Source organism: Nycticebus coucang, chromosome X (genome assembly GCF_027406575.1).
Source record: "Nycticebus coucang isolate mNycCou1 chromosome X, mNycCou1.pri, whole genome shotgun sequence".
In the NCBI taxonomy this organism is placed as follows: Eukaryota; Metazoa; Chordata; class Mammalia; order Primates; family Lorisidae; genus Nycticebus; species Nycticebus coucang.
The window spans coordinates 144,643,756-144,669,106 of NC_069804.1; the positions used below are offsets into that span (position 1 = coordinate 144,643,756).

The 25,351-nt window shown below is 44.1% G+C and overlaps 2 protein-coding genes and 1 pseudogene across 2 annotated transcripts; 1 reads left to right on the forward strand and 2 right to left on the reverse strand.

The window, feature by feature from the left end:
• Positions 1 to 4,122: 4,122 nt before the first annotated feature.
• LOC128578565 (uncharacterized) lies at positions 4,123 to 4,350 on the reverse strand (annotated as a pseudogene).
• A 7,239-nt stretch (positions 4,351 to 11,589) lies between these two features.
• On the reverse strand, positions 11,590 to 12,809 carry RNF113A (ring finger protein 113A). The gene has a single exon (XM_053581114.1). It carries the CDS (start codon positions 12,672 to 12,674, stop codon positions 11,640 to 11,642), a length of 1,035 nt encoding a protein of 344 aa, XP_053437089.1. The 5' UTR covers positions 12,675 to 12,809; the 3' UTR covers positions 11,590 to 11,639.
• Positions 12,810 to 12,872: 63 nt separating this feature from the next.
• On the forward strand, positions 12,873 to 16,831 carry NDUFA1 (NADH:ubiquinone oxidoreductase subunit A1). The gene is made up of 3 exons (XM_053581121.1): positions 12,873 to 13,069; positions 13,912 to 14,001; positions 16,678 to 16,831. Exons 1-3 carry the CDS (start codon positions 12,968 to 12,970, stop codon positions 16,696 to 16,698), a joined length of 213 nt encoding a protein of 70 aa, XP_053437096.1. The 5' UTR covers positions 12,873 to 12,967; the 3' UTR covers positions 16,699 to 16,831.
• Positions 16,832 to 25,351: the final 8,520 nt, after the last annotated feature.

Sequence of the window (25,351 nt, forward strand, 5' to 3'; positions counted from 1 at the left end):
TTCTGGTATTTTTCAGATGTTCTAAGTGTACCTCAAATGTTGTAGGTGTGTTGTAAGGTCCTTTTTTAACACCTTTCATTGCAAAATTAAATTCAATTGGCGTTTTTATGTGTCTGATAAAAAAGGCTAAACCGTGTTAACTACAAGTCAGCTCCAAGCAGAGGGCAAAAAGATTCCCCTGCAGGGCTTCTCTGGGCAACTAGAGGCCTGTGAAGGGAAGCTCTGAGCAACTCCCCAAGGCAAGAATGGCCCTAAACCCTCAGCTACAGTTCAGTCTCTTAAAAATGAAGAAAGGCAATGAAAATGACTCTGGGTATTTGATTTCTTCTGGTTTATTGGTGTAAATGGGAAAGTTTAAAATACTTCCAGGTTTCTTTAAGACTGCAACTAAGGGGTGGTGACTGTGGCTCAAAGGGGTAGGGTGCTGGCCCCATATGTCAGAGGTGGCGGGTTTATACCCAGCCCCAGCCAAAATGCAAAAAAAAAAGACTGCAACTAATTGTAACAAATTGTAATACAAAAGTTTCAAAAAAAAGTTTCAAAGTGTCTCTCAACTCTGATTTGTCACTAAGTAGTTATCATTGTCTGGCTAACTTTTGGGAAAGAAAAGGGAGGTTGGAAAACAAGCGTTTGAGACCTGCTATTTTCCTTTGTTACTGGGAATTTAAAAGAAGCTTGTAAAGATTATATAGCGTTGGGCGGCACCTTTGGCTCAAAGAGGTTGGGTGTCGGCCCCATTGCCGGAGGTGGTGGGTTCAAACCCAGCCCCAGCCAAAAATAAAAAAAAAAAAAAAGATTATATAGAGTTAAATGTGCAAGCACCGCACAGCCATTTTTCTCCAGAACGGGGCTCATCCCCACTTTGATACTCATGGAGCTGGGGTGGGTGTGAAGGGGCAGAATATGCATCAGGTGGGACCAGGCTCCCTGATACCTGATTTCTTGGGCTGTGCTGCTGGCACGTTATAAGCGCAGGAGAGCCAACAGGTACTAAGCGCTACACTGGTAAGAGTGGCTAATTCCAGACAAGCACAGGGGCTGAGGAGGCCACTCTCCTCAGGGCTTCTTCCCCAAGCATTGGAAGTGCGCTTCCTTTTGTTTGGTGGAAGGCTTCTTGGGTTGGTCAGAGGACGCTTTGACAACCCAGGAATATGGGGTGGGATCGATTAAGACGCTGGATGTTTGTTCTTTCCCACAGATGGGTAACGTTCTCTTGCCAAGAGAACTGTCATCAGGTGGCACCAGGCTCCCAGATATGTGATTTTTCAGCCTATGCTGCTGGAACACTCCGCTGGGCTGTATTCTGAAGCACTGGGACAGGTTTGATCCCCAGACGCTGAAAAAAGAATGTATGGTTTTCTTCTGCACCCAGGCCTGGCCTCAGTATCAACTCTCCACTGGTAGAACAATGGCCTCCTGAGGGTACTCTTAATTATGACACCATTTTTCAGTTAGATACTTTTTGTAAAGAAGAAAAAAAGTGGTCTGAAGTGCCCTGTGTGCAAGCTTTCTTTTCCCTCAGGGACAACGCCCAACTGTGTAAAGCCTGTCAGATAGATTCAGCTCTCTTGGCTGTAGTAACTTCCTCAAATGGTCAGGATTCCGAGGGAGACGCTGTCACAACCTAGTTCAAACTCACTGTCTACTTCTCCTGCACCTTCTTCTGTGCATTCAGAAAATCCCACGAGGAAGGCTGTGTCAAGAGTTTTTTCTGGTCCTACTGGGACTCCCAGAAGGCAACCGTATCCTTTGTGTCCCTTGGTGGAGACTGTGGGTGGTGAAAGGGGAAGTACATGAGTATACACTCTATTTTCTCTAGCAGATTTGAAGCAAATTAAGGTTGATTTAGGAAAATTTTTGATGACCCCGATAAGTACATAGGTGTTCTCCAAGGGTTAGGACAAAGCTTTGACCTCTCTTGGAGAGATGTAATGTTGCTACTAGATCAAACTTTAAATTTTAATGAAAAAAAAATGAAGTCTTGGATGAAGCTAGAAAGTGAGGTGATTTGTGGTTCATGCCCAATACTGATGGCAGTATGTCTCCTGAGGAAAGGGACAGATACCCCACGGGAAGACAGGCAGTTCCCTTTGAGGATCCCGAATGGGACCCTGAGAAACAAGGTGACTGGTGGCGTAAACATTTTCTAACATGCATCCTGGAAGGTTTATGTCGATCCAAGAAAAAGCCTATGAATTTTTCTAAGTTGTCTACTATTAACCAGGAGCAAAATGAGAGTCCTTCAGTCTTTCTTGAGCGGCTTACAGAGGCAATGAGAAAACACACTCAGTTAACACCTGACTCCTTAGAGGACCAAATTATTTTAAAAGATAAATTTATTACTCAGGTGACTCCAGACATTTGAAGAAAACTCCAGAAATTGGCTCTAGGCCCAGATCATAACCTGGAGAATCTTCTTAAAATGGCCCCTGGGGTCTTTTATAACCGAGATCAGGAGAAAGAGGAGGAAAGAGAGAAAAGGGATATGAAAAGAATGACAGCTCTAGTAATGGCACTCTGACAAGCGAGCACCTTTCAGGGGCAGAGGGAAGCCAGAGGAGCTAAGAACGAGTGCTTCCAGTGTGGTCAGGCTGGCCACTTCAGGAAGGACTGCCCCCAGCAGCACCACCAGCTGGGCAAGCCACCTGGCCCCTGTCCAGAATGCAAGGCTGACCACTGGAGGGTGGCCTGTCCTTAGAGGTGAAGGCCTCCGGTGACAGTGATCCCACCAGCACCCAAACTGGACTGAGAGTGCTTGGGGCAGATTCTCATAGCTCCAGCTTGTGTCATTACCCCTCAGGAGCCCTGGGTCTGCCTCACAGTGGAGGGCCAGGAGCTAGAATTTCTTCTGGACACTGGAGCAACCTTTTCTGTACTTCTCTCTAATCCTGATCTTTTATCCCCCAAATCTGTAACTATACAGGGGGTGTCTGGAAAGCCAGTTACCAAATTTTTCTCTCAGCCTTTAAGCTGCAATTGGGGTGACTGGCTGTTCTCTCACGCCTTCCTAATCATGCCTGGAAGTCCTGTTCCCCTTTTGGGGAGGGACATACTAACTAAAGCAGGAACAGCCATTTATATGAATATGGGACAGGAACCTATATTATGCCTTCCCTATTAGAGACAGAAATTAACCCAGAAGGGGGCTACTGAGGGACAGGTGGGAAGAGCAAGATATGCTCAACCAGTCCAAATTAAGTTAAAGAATCCCGCCATCTATCCCAATCAAAAACAATATCCTCTAAAAGCAGATGCTAAGAATGAACAAATCCCCATAATACAGAATCTAAAGCGACGGAAATTATTAATACCTTGCAATAGTCTATGTAACACTCCTGTTGTAGGAGTGCCAAAGCCAAACGGAACTTGGAGACTAGTCCATGACGTCCGCATTATAAATGAAGCGGTCATTCCTCTCCATCCTGTAGTTCCCAATCCGTATACTTTATTGTCTCATATCCCAGAAAAGGCTGCTTATTTCATAGTCCTAGACTTATAAGATGCCTTCTTTTGCATTCCACTCCATGAAAAGTCCCAATACCTTTTTGCTTTTGAAGACCCTTCTGACTCCAACATCCAACTCACATGGACGGTGTTACCCCAGGGATTTAGGGACAGTCCTCACTTGTTTGGACAAGCCTTAGCCAAAGACTTGAGTTGTTTTTCATGTCCTACAGTGACTCTTATTCAGTATGTAGATGACATTCTTTTGGGAGCACCAGATACAAAGGAATGCCACAAAGCTACACAAAGTCTATTAAACTTTCTAGTTGACTGTGGGTATAAAATTTCCAAGGCTAAAGCCCAATTATGTGTGCCTGAAGTTCACTATTTGGGTCTCCAGCTTTCACAAGGGAAGAGAGCCTTGGGCAAAGAAAGAACAGAACCAATACTGGCTCACCCTAAACCTCGAACTCAGACAACTTCGAGGCTGCTTAGGAATTACAGGCTTTTGCAGTTAACAGAACAACAATTATTTTGCATAAGCTGCATCAGAGACAACTGAAGATGAAAAAACTACCATCCCCATATATAACTAATTTGTGCTGTGCACCAACAAGAACCTGCTTTAAATTTCCATGCCAGTTTACAACCTCTGTACTATACCAGGCAAGGTTAGTGGCTATTGAAAATACCACCAGGACAGGGCTATCTAAAGACACATTTGGTAGTGTGTTAGCTATACAAAAAAAGACACTGTACAGTTTTTAAAAAAAATCTTACACAGCCTTACATTTCAATTTTTTTCTTTAAAAGGACTGAGTTGTGTACAGGGAGGTTAAATGCTTTATATTAAACTGATAAGAACAGATACTACACTTGATCTTAGCTGAAAGGCCGAGAAGCAACGTTAAATGCTTTATAGACAAGAAAAAACAAACAAACAAAAAAACTGTGCTAGAACCAACTTATTCACAACCATCATCATCTTTCACCAGCTTCATCCTCTTCATCTTCCCCCTCTTCCTTCTTTTTCTTGCCTTTTTCAGCCTTGACGACTCCCTTTTCCGCTGCATCAGGCTTTCCTTCAGCTCCGTCTGCAGCAATATCCTTTTCATATTTTTCCTCCAGCTTTGCAGCCTTCTTTTCATCAGGCTGCTTGTCCTCCGCAGCAGTGTTATTCCACATCTCTCCCAGCTTCTTTGCAACATCACCAATGGATAGGCCGGGATGTTCTCCTTTGAGAACATTTTCACACTCAACACTAAAGGAGCTTTTCTCTCCTGGAGATCTAGTCATGATTAAAACTCTTTCCTCTAATTCACCTTCCCTAATCCCAACATGGGAAGGTCCCTTTTCTGTTATCTTGTCTTCTACAGCTGTTAAAGTTATGGGAATAGATTCCTGGATACATCATTCACGAGCAAAATCCTGGAACCCACCACCTTCTACAGAAGCAGACCATGAAGAGAATCAACTACAGTCCACCTACACTTGTGAGCCTAAAGAAAATTTAAAGTTATTGTTTAGGAAACAGCAAGAAAAGTGTTAACATAATTTTCTTTTAAACATCACTGACTTTGTTCTTCTAACAGGACACTATAATTAACCCCCTCCTCTCACTGTCCTATCCTTCCCTTTTAATGTGCTAATCAGATTTGTGTCTTCCAGAAATGTCATCAAGCCACACACAGTAAAGATGGTTCCAGTCCAAGACCTGATTCTATCCTGAACCCCTGGATCACTCTCCCTCCAGAGAAACCCTAACTGCCCCCCTCCTATCATCGCCCGACTCAGCAGGAAGCAGTTAGATTGAGTCCTTGTCCCTTTTCCCTAACAGCAGTTAGAGTTTCTACTCGGAGAGGGAGAGGTGATACAGGACAAGTGGCATCCCAGGCAGCTTATGGAGCTGGGGAGGCAGACCGGCTGCCTCTGCCTTGGTTATGTTGGTGCAGTGGCAGCGAGCAGCAGAACCAGCGGGCTGGAGGGTGGGCAGGGGATCCCCATTTCCTAGGCCTGAGCATGAAAGGGACTGTAGCAATTCATTTGGGACCCAGACATGTTGTTCCAGACATGCCCCCTGACATGCTAAATGTAACTACCAAGCCCTGCTAAATGTAACTACTGAGGGCCAGACATGCCCAGACACAATGTCCCAGACACGCTAAATGTAACTAACTACTAAGCCCTGCTAAATGTAACTACTGAGGGCCAGACATGCCCAGACACAATGTCCCAGACACGCTAAATGTAACTAACTACTAAGCCCTGCTAAATGTAACTACCCAGGGCCCCATGCCACTATATAACCCTAGACAAAGAGGCTACAGAGAGAGAGAGAGGGAGAGAGAACACACCGAGGAGTTTTTTCTCTCTGCCAAGAGCTCTGGCGCTTCTGTATTCTTTTTTGTAGATAAATCCTGTCTTACCACTGATCTGTGGTCCTCAGATTCATTCTTCAAATCACTGAGACCAAGAACCTACTGAAGAGTGAAATTCCGGTATCAGGAGGATCTCTTGAACCCAAGAGCTTGAGGTTGCTGTGAGCTATGAAGCACTCTACTCAGGGCACCAGAGTGAGACTCTGTCTCAAAAAATAAAAATACAATACAATACAATACTATACTATACTATACTATACTATACTATACTATACTATACTATACAATAAAATTAGAAAAAATTAGCTGGGTGTTGTGGTGGGCACCTATAGTCCCAGCAACTTGGAAGACTGGCAAGAGGATCACTTGAACCCAGAAGTTTAAGGTTGCTGTGAGCTAAGTTGATGTCATTGGGGTAACAGGGTGAGACTCCATTCCTTTTTTTTTTGAGATAGAGCCTCACTTTGTTGCCCTCAGTAGAGTGCCATGGTGTCAGAGCTCACAGTTTAAGACCTTAAACATTTGGGCTCAAGTGATCCTCTGGCCTCCGCCTCCTGAGTAAGTGGGAATATAGGCACCCACCACAAAGCCTGGTCATTTTCTGTTGCAGTTGCCCAGGCCACGTTTGAACCCACCAGCCTTGGTGTATGTGGCTGGCACCGAAACCGAAACCACTGTGCTATGGACACTAGGACCCGGCTATTTTTTTTTTTTAATTTTAAATTTTTACTATTTATTCATTTTGCAGTTTTTTGGCCCGGGGCCAGGTTTGACCCGCCACCTCTGGTACATGGGGCCGGCACCCTACTCCTTTGAGCCACAGGCGCTGCCCCTTAAATTTTTATTTTTTGAGACAGAGTCTTACTATGTTGCCCTCGGTAGAGTGCTATGACGTCACAGCTCACAGCAACATCAAAATCTTGGGCATAAGTGATTCTCTTGCCTCAGCTTCCCAAGTAGCTGGGACTACAGGCGCCCAGCTTTTTTTTTGTTGTTGTTGCAGTTGTCATTGTTTTAGCAGGCCCGGGCTGGGTTCAAACCCGCCAGCCTTGGTGTATGTGGCCAGTGCCCTAACCACTGACTAACAGGCACCAAGCCAAAGCCTGGCTATTTTTAGAGACAGGGTCTTGCTGTGGTTCAGGTTGGTCTCGAACCTGTGAGCTCAGACAATCCACCCACTTGGCCTCCCAGAGTGAAGACACTGTTTCAATATGGGCGGCGCCTGTGGCTCAGTGAGTAGGGCGCCGGCCCCATATGCCGAGGGTGGCGGGTTCAAACCCAGCCCCGGCCAAACTGCAACAAAAAATAGCCAGGCGTTGTGGAGGGCGCCTATAGTCCCAGCTGCTTGGGAGGCTGAGGCAAGAGAATCACGTAAGCCCAAGAGTTAGAGGTTGCTGTGAGCCATGTGACCTCTTGGCACTCTACCCGAGGGCAGTACAGTGAGACTCTGTCTCTACAAAAAAAAAAAAAAAAAAGAAGAAGAAAGCAAAAATAACACCTGATGGATCAGTCATGTAGAGTTGTGCAGCCAGAAAGTCTACAGGTACATATCCTGGCCACTGTTTCTGTAAGATATTTTAGTGGAATGTGATAGCCAAAGCTAGACCTGAAGTTGGAAGCTACTTCTCTTGCTATTTCTGCTAAAGAATGAGCATCTGCCAACAAATCTGCTGCCGCCATCCCAATATGTTGTTGATCAACGATAAAAAGACGTTTAGGACTAATTTTTTTACCCCAAAGACAACACCATATTTACATCTGATTCCAATTGCTACTATTTTCCACAGTCTTCATAGTATATTCAATTTGAAACTCTTCCATCAGGAGATAATGTAGAGGCTGACAGGTAGTACCTGGTACCCACTGAGCTCATTGTGCTAAAACCAACAAAGGTATCCTCTAAATTAAAATAACTAAAAGGGTGGAATTGGAATGTTCCTATCACAAAGAAATGATAAGTGCTGAAGGTGATGAATATCTCAGCTACCCTGATTTAATTAAGTCACATTGTATGCCTCTATCAGAACATATGTACCCCATAAAAATATACAATTTATTATGTACCAATGGTAATTAAAAAAAATTAAAAAATGTCCTTAAAAGGGTATATTTGTCAGAAAAAATAACACCTGACACCAGATGTGTTTTGGATTTCAGATTTTTTTTTTTCTTTTAGACAGGGGCTAGCTCTGTTTCCCAGGATAGAGTACAGTGGTATCATCACAGTTCACTGCAACCTCACACTCCCGAGTTAAAGCGATCTTCCCACCTCAGCCTCACAAGTGACTGGGACTATAGGCATGTGCCACTGCACTGGGTAATTTTTCTATTTCTAGTAGAGACAGGATCTGGCTCTTGTTTAGGCTGGTCTGAAACTCCTGACTTGAAGCTACCGGCCTTGGCCTGCTAAAATGCTAGGATTACAGACATGAGCCCACAGTACTCAGTCCTGGATTTCAGTTTTTTTTCAGATTTTGGAATATTTCCATATACACATTGAGATATCTTGGGAATGGGACCCAAATCTAAACACAGAATTCATTAACTTATTACACCTTATACACACAGCCTGAGGGTAATTTTATTATTCCCCTGGAGATGCTCAATAAACTGTGTGTTGTTTCCCTGCATTTTGAGTGTAACCTATCACATGAGAGCAGGTGTATGATTTTCTACTTGTGTCATGTAGAAAATGAGGGTGTCATGTCAGCCCTCAAGAAGTTTCGGATTTTAATGTATTTCAGATTTTTTTTTTTTGAGACAGAGTCTCAAGCTTGTCACCCTGGATAGAGTGTCATTGTGTCACAGCTCACAGCAACCTCAAACTCCTGGACTTAAGCGATTCTCTTGCCTCAGCTTCTGAAGTAGCTGGGACTACGGGTGCCTGCCACAAGGCCTGGCTATTTTTTTTATAAGTTAATTCTATTTCCCTACCATAGATTTAGAGAGAGCCTTTGTACTGAGACTGAGATGAAATTTAGGCATCAATGGCTTGGCACCTGTAGCACAGTGGTTATGGCACTGGCCACATATACCGAGGCTTGGCGGGTTCAAACCCAGCCCTGGCCAGCTAAACAATGACAGCTGCAATGAAAAAAAAAAAATAGCTGTGTATTGTGGCAGGCGCCTCCCAGCTACTTGAGAGGCTGAGGCAAGAGAATCGCTTAAGCCCAAGAGTTTGAGGATGCTGTGAGCTGTGACACTACAGCACTCTACTGAGGGTGATATAGTAAAACTCTGTCTCAAAAAAAAAAAGAAAAGAAAAGAAAGCAACTTAGGCATATAGTGAGATGCTGTTTCAAAAAAAAGAAATATAGGCATCAAAGCTCAGTGCAGCAAAGAAAAAAGAGAAAAAAAGAAATTTAGAAAAAGGAGATTTATGGACTTTCATGACCACAAAAGCAATCATGCTAAAGGCTTATTTTTGCCCTATGCTGAGCACTTTATGTGTATTAACTTGGTTGGCACTCCCACCAGCCTTATAAAGTGGGTACTATTGTTTTCCCTGTTTTGCAGTGAGTAAAATTAAGACATATGTTGGTGGCTCAAACCCAAAATTACATGGCTAGTTAGTAATATGGCTGAGTTATGATTCAAATTACACCTCCAAGGCTAGTTTTTTTTTTTTTTTTTTTTAACCTTGAAAAAAATTACACAAAAGCTTGGCAAGGTGGCTCATGCCTGTAATCCCAGTGCTCTGGGAGGCCGAGGCAGATGGATTGCCTGAACTCAGGAGTTAGAGACCAGCCTGAGAAAAGGGAGACCCATCCCTCCTAAAAATAGAAAAATTAGCTGAGTGTTGTGGTAAGTGCCTGTAGTCCCAGCTACTTGGAAGGATGGGGCAGGAGGATCACTCGATCCCACGAGTTTGAGGTTGCTGTGAGGTTGGCTGAGGCTGTGGCACTCTAGCCCTGGATAGAGTGAGACTCTGTCTCAATAAAAAAAAAATATATATAGTAATCATTTTAGAATATGATTACTATTCTATGATGCAGTGGCTCACGCCTGTAATCCTAGTACTCCGGGAGGGCAAGGAGGGTGGATTTCCTGAGCTCAAGCGTTTGAGAACAGCTTGAGCTAGAGTAAGACCCCCGTCTTCTAAAAATAGCTGGGTGTTGTGGCATAAGCCTATAGTCCCAGCTACTTGGGAGGCTGAAGCAAGAGGATTGCTTGAGCCCAAGAGTTTGAGGTTACTGTGAGCTATGATGCCACAGCACTCTACCCAGGGTGAAAAAATGAGACTGTCTCAGAAAAAAAAAAAAAAAAAATATATATATATATATATATATTGGATGGCGTCTGTGGCTCAGCGAGTAGGGCGCTGCCCCTTATGCCAGGGGTGGCAGGTTTGAACCTGGCCCTGGCCAAAGTGCAAAAAGAACAAAAAAGAAAAATATAGTCAAAGCTCCTCCAGTTGGATTCATGGCTTTGGCCTCAATGTCCCCTTTAAAACTTCTCTGGGCTGGGTGGCGTCCATAGCTCAGTGGATAGGGCACCGGCCACATACACCAGGGCTAGTAGGTTCAAACCTTGCCCAGGCCAACTAAAACAACGACTACTGCAAAAAAAAAAAAAAAAAAAAATAGCTGGACGTCTTGGCGGGAGCCTGTAGTCCCAGCTACTTGAGAGGCTGAGGCAAGAGAATCGCTCAAGCTCAAGAGTCTGTTGCTGTGAGCTGTGATGCCACAGCACTCTACCCAGGTTGACAGCTTGAGACTCTGTCTCAAACAAACAAACAAACTTCTCTGGGCTTATTTATTAAGTGCTTATTATACGCCAAGCACTAGGCTAGTCACTGGGGATGAGTAGTTTACAAACTAGGTGGGAATACCGGAATATCAACTTTAATAGGGCATAATCAGCTATTATAGAGTCTGTGAGACCGTGGATAGTTTCTGGTAATGGATTATAAAATACTAAGTTTTTGTTCTTTGTAGGTTCACAAAATCTAGAACAGTAATGGCCAATGTGGTAACCGCTAGTCACGTTTCAAACAATGAACCACCACACAAAGCTAGTGTCGTATCATTTTGGATAGCATAGCATAAATCACCATCATCCATGGAAAGAGGAGTTACCCATAATTGCTCAAGGACCATTTCCCCTACATGCACTCTGCTACTAATCCAATTTTCCACCCACCCACACACACCTTGGCTCAGATATATATTTTTTTTTCATTTTTTTCTTTTTTTTGGAGACAGAGTCTTACTTTGTCGCCCTCAGTAGAGTGCTGTTGTGTCATAGCTCACAGCAACCTCAAACTTTTGGGCTCAAGCAATCCTCATGCCTCAGCCTCCTAGAGAGCTGGGACTACAGACACCTGCCACACCACCTGTTTTTTTGTTTAGCAGTCCAGCGTTGGGTTTGAACCCACCAGCCCCAGAGCATGTGGCCAGCGCCCCTAACTACTGAGCTCTCAGCACCCGGCCATGGCTCAGGTATATTTTTAAGTAGTATAAGCTCCCAAGAGAGAATGCATGAAAGTACTTCATAAACTAGTGGTACAGAAATGTGACATAACAAATAGGTTTAGTTCTTGCTTTCATCACACCTTTGGTTGCCTCAAGCAAATTCTAGCTATTTTAATTTCTGCCATCCCCAAATATTACCCCAGGGAGTCCTGAAAAAGACACACAGGCAAAGTGTTTACCCCAGGGCTAAAAATCCAGATTATACCAACCGTGAAGCTTTTAATCCAGTACCCCCAATTTACCACCCACCTTCTCTGTCACTTTCCCTAAAAAAGGAAGGACACCAATGAAGATTTCCATGAGAATAAAGTATTTATTTTTAAATTTGTGAACTGTAGGAAACTTAAGTAATGAGAATAGGAATCTCATCGGTGTCTTCTGGGAAATCAGAAGCACCACCCCGTGGTGCAGCTCGATACTTCTCCAGTTTAGCAATCAATTCTTTCGCTGGATTGAAGACGCCATTGGTCTGCTGGTCACAGACATAGCAGCGTGGGGTGGTGCGGAAATGCTGCAGCGCACAGCTCTCGCAGAAATAATGCCTGCATTTGGTGACAACTGGGTTTTGGAAGGTCTGGCGACAGATGAAACACTTGAATGGTATTTCCTCATCATCGCTTCCCACTTCATAGTTTTCGTCCTCATAGACACCATAGCGACCCTCATCAAGCTCACGCTCGATCTGCCACCCATGCTTGTAATCTGAACGGTCATGGAGGAATTTGCAGCTGTCTCCGAAGCCGCAGAAACCAGTCTCTTTGTAGTCCTTACAAATATCGGGCTGGTAATCCCAGCGCACGGTGGCACGCAGATGCTCCGGCGCTCGAATGGGGCCCTTCCTCACCATCCCGGAGGAGGCATTGCCCATTGACGTATCCTTGGGCTTCATGTATTTCTGATAATTATTAATTCCCCGATAGATCTTGTCATCTTCTTTGCCCCTCAGCTCCTCCTGGATTTTCTGGCTGCGCTCAAAGATAGCTTGTGCGTCACGCTCCTTGTCTGTGTCCAACTCGTAGACAGCTGTCGCCCCCATATCCTCTGGTCCCACGGGTTTCGCCGAGCGGGTGGACTTATAAACCACCCCAAGACTTTCGGGCGCATTGTCCATCTCCTCCTCCTCGCTACTCAAGTCGCCATAAACCGCCTTTTGTTTACCGCTGCCACGAGTCTTCTGTATCATTGGATTGTGGGTCGCCCGCTTTTTCTCCGGGCGAACCACAGTGCTGCCTTCCTCACTACTGCTGCTGCTCTCATCCCGCTCCGGATCGCAGGCCCGGCGCTTTCTGCGGCCTGCAGCCCCTTTCCGCCCAGGTTTTTTGAAAAGGAAGGTGCATACCTGGTTAGCAGTCTTGCCTGGAGGAACTTGCTCTGCCATTTTAGAGTTCTGAGCTTTAAAACGACTATGACATGCTGGGTCACGGGAGCTTCTCTCTGCACTCGGCGTTGCGTGCTCGGCCGCGAGAGGAAGCCAAAGAGACTTCTGAGACAGAACTGAACGAGCGGAGCACCACCCATTCTTGAGCCTCGGCGGACTCCGTCGCTTCCTCTGGAGCCGTAAAGTGGCACCGCCCAGTCTGGCTGTCGCGAAGCTTAACCAGAAGGGAGCCGAAGGCCGGTCACCTTTAATCGGCCTGCGAGTGGACTTTTGGCTGTGGTAACCGTGTCGAGATGTGGTTCGAGATTCTTCCTGGACTCGCCGCCATGGGTCTTTGCTTGGTCATCCCTGGAGTGGCGACCGCGTACATCAACAAGTTCACCAACGGTGGCAAGGTAAGGCGGCTTCCCGGGCCTGGCGGCTGACTCCACGGACTGGATTTCCAAAAGGGGCGGTGTGGGAGGAACGCTGTTGGGATCCGGAGCCTGTCTCCGAAGTGGGGAATGCCAAAGCCGGCCTTCACCTTTTTTCGTGTTGCCCCAAAGTGGAGGCTCGCATAATGAGGCCCCACAGAAACCACATCCTGCTTTAGTGAAAATAGCCGGTTTCTGGGTGGAGAGGAGTGTGCTGTAGGGCAGAGTAGCGATTCGGGGACTTGGAAGATGGGAGACGAGAAGAGGTAGGTCCAAAACTCGTTCCGAACACTAAACATTCTTGTTCAATTTTGGTTTTAATTTCTCACATCCGCCTCTCTGTAGCTTCTCCTTCTTTATTTCTTCCCTACCCTTAATTAGCTTTTTCCCTTGATTTTTTTTATTCCCCACTTTTTCTTGTAAGCCTCTAGGAATTTACTGCAAGATCCTATTTTTCACATCAAGATTTTCATTTTCCCTTCTTTCACATTGGGGTTTATGATTGTCCTTCCCATGTGATCTACCATTGTTTGTTAGGGTTATAACAGACAAGTAGACTTTTCTTTAAGAAGAAAGTTAGGAAGAAAGAAAAACAACCCCACCAATGTTGGTTAAAAGTGTAAGAAGTCATGGTTACTAGCTTAATCCTAATGTTTAGTGGTCTGATTTAATTTAGGAGATTTTGGTCTTGCATGGTTAATTGGGGCTTTTATTTCAGTGATGATTCCATTTTTTCTAGAGTGTGACTTTATAAAAATTCTAGTATTAACCAGTAGAGTCACTCATCTTTATTAACTGCATTAATGATTGTCTTTCATTTGAAGGAAAAAAGAGTTGCCCATTATGTACAACAATGGCACATGATGGAAAGAGATAGGCGCATCTCTGGAGTTAATCGCTACTATGTGTCAAAGGTAAGATGACCATGATGCTAAACATCTGTCAGGGTTGAGGTGGGTTTTAGTAATGCCTTGCTAGGGGCCATACATTGCTGACTTAATTAACATTTTCTTCTTTAATAGTGAGGTTGAGCAGCCTTTCACGAATTTTAATGATCTTTTGTATATCTATGGTTTACCTATATCCTTTGCCTGATTGTCTTTTTCTTTTTTCTTTTATAGCTGTTTATATATTCTGGATTTTATTTATTTATTTATTTATTTATTTTTGAGACAGAGTCTCAAGCTGTTGCCCTGGGTAGAGTGCAATGGCATCACAGCTCACATCAACCTCCAACTCTTGGGCTTAAGCGATTCTCTTGCTTCAGCCTCCCAAGTAGCTGGGACTGCAGGAGCCCGCCACAACATCTTGCTATTTTTCTATTGTAGTTGTCATTGTTTTTTAGCTGGCCCAGGCTGGGTTTGAACCCAACCAGACTTGGTGTATGTGGCCAGTGTCTTAACCACTGTGCTACAGGTGCTGAGCCATTGATGCCTAAATTCTGGATTTTAATTTGTTGTCTATTTTACATATGGAAAGTATTTTTTCCCCAGTCTGCTGTTAGTCTTTTTCACTTTGTGATGCTTTCCATCAGATAGCTGTTTTTAATTTTGATGTTGAGTTTTATCATGTTTTAATCATTTCTGGATTCTGGGTTGTATGTCTTCCTTACAAAAGCCTTTTCTACCCAAGATTATAAAAATACTGCTGGCCTTGAACTCCTAGGCTCAAGCATTTCTCCTGCCTCAGCCTTCTGTGTAGCTGAGACTGTAGGCTCCTTGTCCAGCTAATAAAAATACGTTTCTTAACAATTTTTCCAAATATTGTTAGTTCATTTTTTCTTTTCTTTTCTTTTTTTTGTTTTATTTATTTTTTATTGAGGGGGGTTGTTTGTTTGTTTGTTTTAGAGAGACAGTGCCTTTTTATCACCCTCGGTAGAGTGCTATGGCATCACAGCTCACAGCAACCTCCAACTCCTGGGCTTAGGCGATTCTCTTGCCTCAGCCTCATGAGTAGCTGGGACTACAGGCGCCTGCCACAACGCCTGGCTACTTTTTGTTCTAGTTTGACTGGGCCCAGGTTCGAACCCACCACCCTCGGTATGTGGGGCCATCGCCCTACCCACTGAGCCACGGGTGTTGCCCTCTTTTCTTTTTTTTTAATGTATTTCGTTTTTTAGTTCATCTGAAGGTAATTTGGGGGTATAATGTGAAGAAAGGATTTAACTTTACTTTTTTCTAAGAGGTAGCCAGTTGTTACAATTACCCACCTTTTAAAAAGTTTATTTTTATTTGAAATATCACCATGGTAAACTAAATTTCCATGTATACATGGTCCTGTTTCATGAATGTACTCTTTTGTAGTCTGTTGGTATGCTGATTCCTGCACCAATGCCTCATTTAAAGAATTACTATAATTTAAAAAATTTATTTTTGTTTGTTTTAGAGGCAGGGCCTTTTTCTGTCACCCAGAGCTGGAGTGCAGTATGTTATGATCGTATCTCACTGCAGTCTTAAATTCCTGGGTCAAGCAATCCTCTAACCTCAGCCTCCCTAATAGCTAGGACTACAGGCTCATTACACCATGCCCAGCTAATGTTTTATATTTTTGAGTAGAAATGGGAGTCTCACTATGTTGCTCAGGCTGGTCTTGAAATTCTGGCCTCAAGTGCCCTCCCACCTTGGCTGCCCCAGATGTGGGGATTATAGGTGAGTCACCACACCCAGCCAAGAATTACTATAATTTTATATTTGATTGAATCATATAGAATTGCCATTTTTGTAGGTCAAAAATGTTCAAATAATAGCATTTTCATCACTGATTAATCTTTTAATTTATAGCTTCTGAAGTATTTTGTTGTGAACTGAATAGGATTCAAAGGATCATTTGAGTAAATAATAGTATGGTGCTTATAGAGCAAGGGTTCTCAAGTTAGGGTCCCTGGACTTGAATTTTGACTCTGGTAAGTCCTTAAGCAAGTGACCTTTTTTTTTTGGAGACAAAGTCTCACTATGTCACTCTCAGTAGAGAGCTGTGGCGTCACAGGTCACAGCAACCTCCAACTCTTGGGCTTAAGCAATTCTCTTGCCTGAGCCTCCCAAGTAGCTGGGACTATAGGCGCCTGCCACAACACCTGGCTATTTTTTGTTGCAGTTGTCATAACTGGCCTGGGTTGGGTTCGAACCCACCACCCTTGGTGTATGTGGCTGGTGCTGAGCCAAGCAAGTGATTTTTAATCTCTGAGCCTCCATTTCGCATCTGTAAAAACATGGGATGAGGATATTATTGTCTACCTCCTGTTAACTGTTATTTTATAAAATGGATTTTACTTTATTGCCCTCTGACTGACTGAGGGCGCTCTGTCCAGGGATCCAGATGGTAAGTAGTTACTTGACTTTAGTTCTGATTGGGGTAGGGGAAGGGTCTTTTCACATAAAATGATTATGTTTGCTGCTATCAGAAAATGAAAACTAGAAATCATTACAAGTTATTCTTTAGTGATTAGAAATTTAATCCAATGTCTTGTTGCAGTTAGAAAAATTTGTGATGTGAAAGCACTTTTGTTAATAACAGAATGCCATTTGGTAACACTAGAATTGAAAGTAAAGGATGCAGAATTCTCACATTTTCCTTTTTAAAATGTTTTTCAGGGTTTGGAGAACATTGATTAAGGAAGCATATTCCTGATGGATGAAAAAATAACTCAGTAATGGTCATCTACCCCTACTAGAAGATTATACAGTGTCTTATGTAGCATGCAGTATGTTATATAGTGCTTAATAAAAATAAAATGAGAAAGAGAAAGGTATTTCTTTTTTTTAAATACATTACACAAGATCAAGCAATCCATCCAATGTAGCTTATCACTTAGAAAAACTAAAAGACAACAGTAAGGCTTGTATAATTATAGATATCCTGTACACCAAGCACCTATCTTTGTGCCTAGCACTACTACTTCCTTCATAAATTGTAGTTGCCACCATTGTAGTAGATACTAATATATTTTAGAAAACATTGTTTCTTCAGGGATGGCTAGGAGAATACAGAAAAAGTAGTTTTTTTTAGTTGCTTTTTTTGGGCAGATGCTGTAGTGTTTAAAACTTCAGTTAGGGTACTTTAAAAACTGAGATTGCGCTTCAACTTTCATGTACTCTGGTATCTAACACATAGTATATGCTTAAGCATTGATTTTTGTGTTAGAATAGAGCAGCAACAGCGGTCATTTGTCTTATTAAAATGAGAGTGTACTTACCACCTGAAATAGAGTTACATATTCAACATTAAAGATGGGTAACTCAGCTGGGTGCACACCTGTAATCCTAGCACCCTGGGAGGCTAAGGCAGGTAGATCGTCTGAGCTCAGGAGCTGGAGACCAGCCTGAGCAAGTGTGAACAAGAGCAAGACCCTGTCTTTACTAAAAATAGAAAAACTAGCTGAGTGTTGTGGCAGGTGCTGATAGTCCCAGCTATTCAGGAGGCTGAGGCGAGACGATCACTTGAGCCCAAGAGTTTGTGGTTGCTGTGAGCTATGACGCCAGGGCACCTTTATCCAGGGCATAGAGTGAGACTCTGTCAAAAAAAAGAATTTAAAGTTAACTACGTAATATGGAGATCTGGCTGCTGGGTAGGGCACCAGCCACATACACTGAGGCTGGCAGGTTTGAACCCAGCCTGGGCTGGCAAAAATAAAAAATGACAACTGCAACAACAAAAAAATAGCCAGGCATTGTGGTGAGCACCTGTAGTCCCAGCTACTTGAGGGGCTGAGGCAAGAGAATCGCTTAAGCCCAAGAGTTTGAGGTTGCTGTGAGCTGTGATGCCATAGCACGCTACCGAGGGCAGCATAGTGAGACACTTCCAAAATAAAAAAGAAAACAACCCCACGGAGATCTGAAGAGGTGTGACTACTCTAAAGACAATGATACTTCATGTGTATACAGCAACACAGATGACATCAGAACCTCCAGGTGGAACACTAAATTGTTTTTCATTTTGATCTTTTATCCAGTTTAGCATCTGAGGATGACCTTAAACACACCTGCAGTGTGTGATGTCCATTGACCTCACTGCAGGGCAGGGCTTCGGGAAGGAAGGAGATGGCATTCACACTTAGAATTAATAGTCTATTTTGTGCCACCCTGTGATGGTGAGGCAATGACCTTTAACTGTTCAAGAAATGCTATCATTATAAACTTAATACAACCTGTGTTATTTAGTATTTCATAGGCCTAATTAATTGTTAGGAGAACTATCAGTGGAAAGGAAGTAAAAAGGCAGCTAGTTCACATAGGGAGTTGTGGATTTAGAACATGTAAAAACATTACTAAATCACTAAATCTGTTTATTTTTTTAGGCCTGTTATTTTTCCACTTTTCCTCTAGGCAGGGATCATTTCTTAAGTTTAAGCCTTCACCCCCCTTTTTTTTTTTTGCAGTTTTTGGCCGGGGCTGGGTTTGAACCCGCCACCTCCAGCATATGGGGCCGGTGCCCTACTCTGTTGAGCCACAGGCACTGCCCCGCCCCTCTTTTTTTATTTTGAGACAGTCTCGCTGTGTCCTGGCTAGAGGACAGTGGTGTCATTATACCTCTCTGCAACACCAAATTCCTGGGCTCAAGCAATCCTGCCTCTCAGCCTCCTAAGGAGCTGGGACTGCAGGTGTTTATCACCACACCTGAATAATTTTTCTTATTTTTTTTTATTTTGTAGAGACAAGTTCTCAGTATGTTCCAAGCTCCTGGCCTCAAGTGATCCTCTTGCCTTGGCCTCCCAAAGTGCTAGGATTATAGGCATGAGCCATGCACCTGGCCAAGTTTATACTTAGATAAATGTCAGGGTTGTATAGTGAGGGGCTGCAAAATGACAGGTAAAAATCGGCATTGGTCAGATTCAAAGTTGGGGTCCAGGCCAGGCACAGTGGCTCACACCTGTAATCCTAACACTCAGGGGTTCAAGACCAGCCTGAGCAAGAGTGAGACCCCATCTCTACTAAAAATAGAAAAACTAGCTGGGCATTGTGGCAGGTGCCTTTAGTCCCAGTTACTTGGGAGGCAGAGGCAGGAGGATCACTTGAGCCCAAGAGTTTGAAGTTGCTGTGAGCTATAATGATGCCACAGCATTCCACCCAGGGCAACAGAATGAGAGTCTATCTCAAAAAACAAACAAACAAACAAAAAAACCATGGAATATTATGCAGCCTTAAAAAAAGATGGAGACTTACCTCTTTCTTGTTTACATGGATGGAGCTGGAACATATTCTTCTTAGTAAAGTGTCTCAAGATGGAAGAAAAAGTACCCAATGTACTCACCGTTACTGTGAAACTAATGTAGGACCTTCACGTGAAAGCTGTAACCCAGTTACAACCTAAGAATAGGGAGAAAGGGGAAAGGGAGGGGAGGGAGGGGGGAGGGAGGTGGAGGGAGGGGGATTAATGGGATTACACCTGCGGTGCATTTTACAAGGGACTAGGTGAATCATAGTAAAAGTGGAATGTAAAGGTCTTAGCAAAATAATTAAGAAAATGCCACGAAAGCTATGTTAACTAGTGTGATGAAAATGTGTCAAAAGGTCTATGAACCAAGTGTATGGTGCCCCATGATCATACTAATGTACACAGCTATAATTTAATAAAAAAAAAATCCACAAAAAAAGGGTCCAAATTCTTCACCTCCATTTTTTGTAGCATATGCTCTGAAATTGAACTTTATTTTTACAGTCTACTGCCAGAGAGTGAATCAGATTAAAACATTATGAAGCTAGATTATAGTGATGGTGTGTAGTTTGGATTTTATTATTTCTTTATTTTTATTTATTTTATTTGATTAAATCATAGCTGTGTACATTAAGGCATTTATGGGGTACAATGTGCTGGTTTTATATACAGTTTGAGATACATCAAAATGGTTAACCGCACTTTCTTAATTACTGTGTTAAGACATTAATATTCTACGCTTAGTAGATTTGACATAGACCCTTATAAAATGCACTGCATATAAAAGTGGAAGGGTTTTCTTACAGCAGCCCTAACAGATGTAGTGCAGCCTCTGTCCTTGGATCTGTCACCTGCTCTTAAGGCTTGTTGGAAGTGTTACTTAGGAAGCAATGCCATTCATTTGGTTTTATTCACTATCTTTAATTTTAAAAAAGTCATATTCACATAGCACAAAAATCCAACAGTACAAGGTATATAGTGAAAAGACTTGCTCTAATCTCATGCCCAGCACCTGTCCATTCTACCACCCCAAAGATTTTCTTTATGCACATATAAATACAAATAGATTGATCTTCAATTTTTATGCAATGGTAGTGTCTGACCCATACTGTTGACCTCATTTGGAAGAATTGGAAGAATGGTTCTTCTTTGAAAAAAAAAAATTAATCTTTGGGGCGGGGCTCACGGAGATTGGAATGGTATGAAATTATATTTGCCAGGCTTCCATAGTTATTTCTAGGGTCAAATGAAATAGGAAAAGACTGAAAACAACGAGGAAGCCATACACATTCAGAAGGGAGAGGAAGAGAATGGCCCTGTGCTTTGTTTGGGAAACATTTATTTATTTAGTTTCACCTTTCTCGGGTTGAAAGGGAAGCATTTGTAAATGAAATGTTTATGAAAAAGGAAATTCTAGCATCAAAAATTCAGATTTAAAATAACCCTTCCAGCGGTTCTCAACTTTCCTAATGCTGCGACCCTTGAATACAGTTCCTCATGATGTGGTGAACCCCAAACATAAAATTATTTGCTACAGCAACGAAAATATTATGGTTGGGGGTCACCACAACATGAGGAACTGTATTCAAGGGTCGCAGCATTAGGAAGGTTGAAAACCACTGCCTTAGACATTTAGTCTACACTCTGATTCCCCAGATGAAGAAACAAGGTTCTGGGATAGATGGGAAGTGACTTAGCTAGCCAGTGGCAGAACTGGAGCTAGAATCCTGGTGCTTTGACCCCCAACCTAGCGCACTTTTTTTTTTTTTTTGTAGAGACAGAGTCTCACTTTATGGCTCTCGGTAGAGTGCCGTGGCGTCACACGGCTCACAGCAACCTCCAACTCCTGGGCTTAAGCGATTCTCCTGCCTCAGCCTCTCGAGCAGCTGGGACTACAGGCGCCCGCCACAACGCCCGGCTATTTTTTTGTTGCAGTTTGGCCGGGGCCGGGTTTGAACCCGCCACCCTCGGTATATGGGGCCGGCGCCTTACTCACTGAGCCACAGGCGCCGCCCGCCTAGCGCACTTTTAACTGTTCTTTGTGCTTCACTTCACTGGTTGAGTAAATGCCACATTCCAGGCACTGTGCCTCAGATCTGAATAAGATCTTCACTGTCCTCCAGGACCTCACAGTCAATGGGAGTGACAGACAACGACATGAAGAATAAGTGTTGTGGCAGAGCTTTGCAGAAGGTGCTGTGGGAGCAAAGAGTTTGGGCTCAGCTCAGCCTCGGGGTGGGAAAAAGGCAACAGCTTAGGGTAGGTTTCCAGGAGGCGTGTCCACTAAGCAGAAAAGCAGAAGGAACAGCATGAGGTTGGGGACATGAATTAGCACGGCTCTGTGGGAACGCTCTACAAGCAGTTCCGCGGAACAAGAGCAGAGACTGCAAGGCAGAAGTAGAGGGAGGGACTACAGAGGTTGTCAGGGCCAAGACCAGGAAGGGCTTCGCACGTTTCCCTCAGGGAGTTGGGATTTCTCCTGAAGCTACTGGGAGCTTTAGCAGGGTAGGAAGCAGGAGAGTAAGGTGGTGACTTGCACACATATGCCTGGCTGCTCAGCATGGGGTGATTTAAAGCAGTAGCTCTCAACAGATAAGTTTGCCCCCCAGGTTACATTCAAAATGTTTGGAGACGTTTTTTTCTTGTCACAACAGGGCAAATTTGGAAAGGCGGGTGTTGCTGACATCTAGTGGATACAAGCCAGTAATGCTTCTAAACATCCTACAATGCACAGGATCGCCCCGCAGGACAGTTTCCTGTAGCCCCAAATGTCAATGGTTTTGATTTGCATTTCTCTAATAATTAGGGACGATGAGCATTGCTGTGGTATATGTATACTATGTAATACTCCACTAAAAAAGATGGAGACTTTACATCCTTTGTATTAACCTGGATGGATGTAGAACACATTATTCTTAGTAAAGCATCACAAGAATGGAAAAATAAGAACCCTATATACTCAATTATGATATGAGGACAATTAAGGTCCTAGTACACAGTGGGGGGTGGGGGAGGGAGAGAGCTGAGAAAGGGAAGGAGGGAAGGGGTGGGAGGTCAAGGAGTGTGGTACACCTTTGGGGGCGGGACACAAATACAAGAAGGTCCTTATCTAACAAAAGCAATCAATGTAACCTGGTTCTGTGTACTCTCAATGAATACCCAACAATAAAAAAAAATGTCAATGGTGCTGAGGTCGAGAAGCCCTGAAAACATTAGCAGGGTCTCTATTGAGGACCACACTAGGAAGCATTTTTTAAAAATTTCTACTGACTCATATATGGGAGCAATTTCTTTCCTTCCTCTCCCTCCTGGCTCTTTTTCATTAAAGTTCGTATTTTCAGACTAGGTGCAGTGGCTCATGCCTGTAATCCTAGCACTCTGGGAGGCGAGGTGGGTGGATTGCCTGAGCTCATGGGTTCTAGAGACCAGCCTGAGCTAGAGTGAGACCCCATCTCTAAAAATGGCCAGGCGTTGTGGTGGGCGCCAGTAGTTCCAGCTACTTGGGAGGCTGAGGCAAGAGAATTGCTTGAGCCCAAGAGTTTGAGGTTGCTGTGAGCTGTGACACCACGGCACTCTACCCAGGACAACAAAGTGAGACTCTGTCTCAAAAACAAATAAGTAAATAAATAAAGTTCAGATTTTCCTTGGCTCATCTATAAACTTGAACTTCAACTTTATCCCTTCCCTGGAAGCACTTGTTTTTCCAAGGAAGTATCCCAACTTCTTATTCTCAGTGATGTGCCTCAGGTTCACAGCATGACTTTTCACCCAAATAGATGATATGAAATGTGGAGACACAGAATGTTGGGAGTACCTTTACATCAGGAGGCGCCACCGTCCACAGGTTGAGTGACTTCGTATCACTGATCTGAGCCTCAGGCCTCAGTTCTCCCATCTCTCTCTCCTCTCTCTCTCTTTTTTTTTTTTGTAGAGACAGAGTTTCACTTTATCGCCCTCGGTAGAGTGCCGTGGCGTCACACAGCTCACAGCAACCTCCAACTCCTGGACCTAGGCAATTCTCCTGCCTCAGCCTGCTGAGTAGCTGGGACTACAGGCGCCCGCCACAACGCCCGGCTATTTTTTTGTTGCAGTTTGGCCGGGGCCGGGTTTGAACCCGCCACCCTCGGTATATGGGGCCAGCACCCTGCTCACTGAGCCACAGGGGCCGCCCTCTTTTTTTTTTTTTTGAGACAGAGTCTCACTTTGCCACCTTGGGTAGAGTGTCATGGCATCACAGCTCACAGCAACCTCAAACTCTTGGGCTCAAGTGATCCTCTTGCCTCAAGCTCCCAAGTAGCTGGGAATACAGTCACCCTCTACAACACAATGCCAGGCTATTTTAATTTTTTTTGTTTGAGTATTTTTTTTATTTTTTCAAATTAATATTAGGGTACAATTTTTAGGTTACATTGTTCTCACTTCCAGGGTAAAGTTCCATTTGTATAAGAGCCCCTTACCCAGGGGGCATGTTATACACCCTCACAATGTGCACATTAGGGAGATCCCGCTTCAGGCCCTCCTATTTTTAGAGACAGGGTGGCAGGCTGGTCTGGAACTCCAGAGCTTAAGTAATCCACCCACATCAGCCTCCTGGAGTGCTGGGATTACAGGCAGGAGCCACTGCACCCAGCTGGGACTCGTGTTGTGAGCACCCTTTTTACCAGCTTTCTAGCCTATGCCCATACCCCCCAAAGGGACACAAGTGTGACCCCAGGGGGAACCTCAGGCCAGATCTTCGCTTTCATGTTGGAGTCGTCAGAGCAGGGAATCTCAGAGCACTGCAAAAATGACAGTAGGAGTGTCAATGAAGAGACGAATTATCCTGAAGGTAATTTATGAATATAGAGCTTAAAATGCAGTTTAATGCTACTGTGAGAACAGAGTGCCTTGTTGTCCCTCTGGAAAGGAGTTCAGTGGTGTACTCAGAGACAAGACCGGAGAGGTTCAGGCCAACTTTAGTGAAACGGGACAGACTGGCCTGCACAAAGATGGTGTGTTGCACCGAGGGTGTTTGGAGGCCTGTTTTTATACTGAGCACAGGGTAGGAAGCTTCTACAGCTTGCTAGAAGGTTCTGTGGACTAGGGTCTTTCCAGTGGAACCCTTGGGGCAAGGCCAGGTAGGCTTTTTGTTCTAGGAGGAGAGGGAAGGGTTTAGACCCACCCCTGGCATTCCTGACTCTTGTTAAAAGGGGGTGGTGATGGCCAGTCTTCCAAAACTTTTCTGGCTGGATAGGATCATAGTTGTCCTCAGTGGAATGAGTCAGGTGTTGGTAGAGCTGCACGGGTTTGGGGTACATTTGGAAAGGGTTTGGGGGAATAGTAGGAATTGGGTTGCAACTGGGCTGACACCTTTTTACCATACTTTGAACAAATGAAGATAGGAATTGCATGGGGTAAGGGGCAATGCTTAATAACAGGAGGATTGGCCGGGTACAGTGGCTCACACCTGTAATCCCAGCACTCTGGGATGCCGGGGTGGGTAGATCGCCTGAGCTCAGAAGTTTGAGACCAGCCTGAGCAAGAGGGAGACTCTGTCTCTACTAAAAATAGAAAAACTAGCTGGGTGTTATGGTGGCCCCCTTTAGCCCCAGCTCCTTGGGAGGCTGAGGCAAGAGGATCACTTGAGCTCAAGAGTTTGAGTTTGCTGTGAGATATAATGCCATGGCACTGTACCCAGGGTGACAGAGTGAGACACTGTCTCAAAAAACCCCCCAAATAATAGGATTGCAGTGAGGGGGTCCAAGAGGGGTGAGATCTCACATCTCACAAGCTGTTCCTTATTTTGAGATCACAGGTGGGTAGTTTGTTCCTAGATCTGGGTGATGCCCTCTCAGACCAGACTAGACTTGTTGGTGTATAAATAAGAGGGCTCCTGTGAAAAAATATAATAGCTTCTCTCCCCTGCTATGATGCCTAGCCCCATGATGAGAGGGATTAGTTGGATGGTGAGTTTCTTTCTAAGTAAGGTGTGATAGGGGACCAGGACCTGTTTGTTGCCTCCTCTGGGAGGATGAATATATCAGGGGAAAGCAGGACAAGAGTGCAGGTGCAAGTCCAGTTTGTTGAGTGGCGTAGATAGGTAGAGGTTCCACATAGTAGAAAGATTCTGGTGTC

Coding starts and splice junctions, on each gene's coding strand:
- RNF113A (XM_053581114.1), bottom strand. CDS start 12,674: ATGGCAGAGCAAGTTCCTCCAGGCAAGACTGCTAACCAGGTATGCACC.
- NDUFA1 (XM_053581121.1), top strand. CDS start 12,968: ATGTGGTTCGAGATTCTTCCTGGACTCGCCGCCATGGGTCTTTGCTTG. Junction 13,070..13,911: donor AGTTCACCAACGGTGGCAAG/GTAAGGCGGCTT, acceptor TTTCATTTGAAG/GAAAAAAGAGTTGCCCATTA. Junction 14,002..16,677: donor ATCGCTACTATGTGTCAAAG/GTAAGATGACCA, acceptor AATGTTTTTCAG/GGTTTGGAGAACATTGATTA.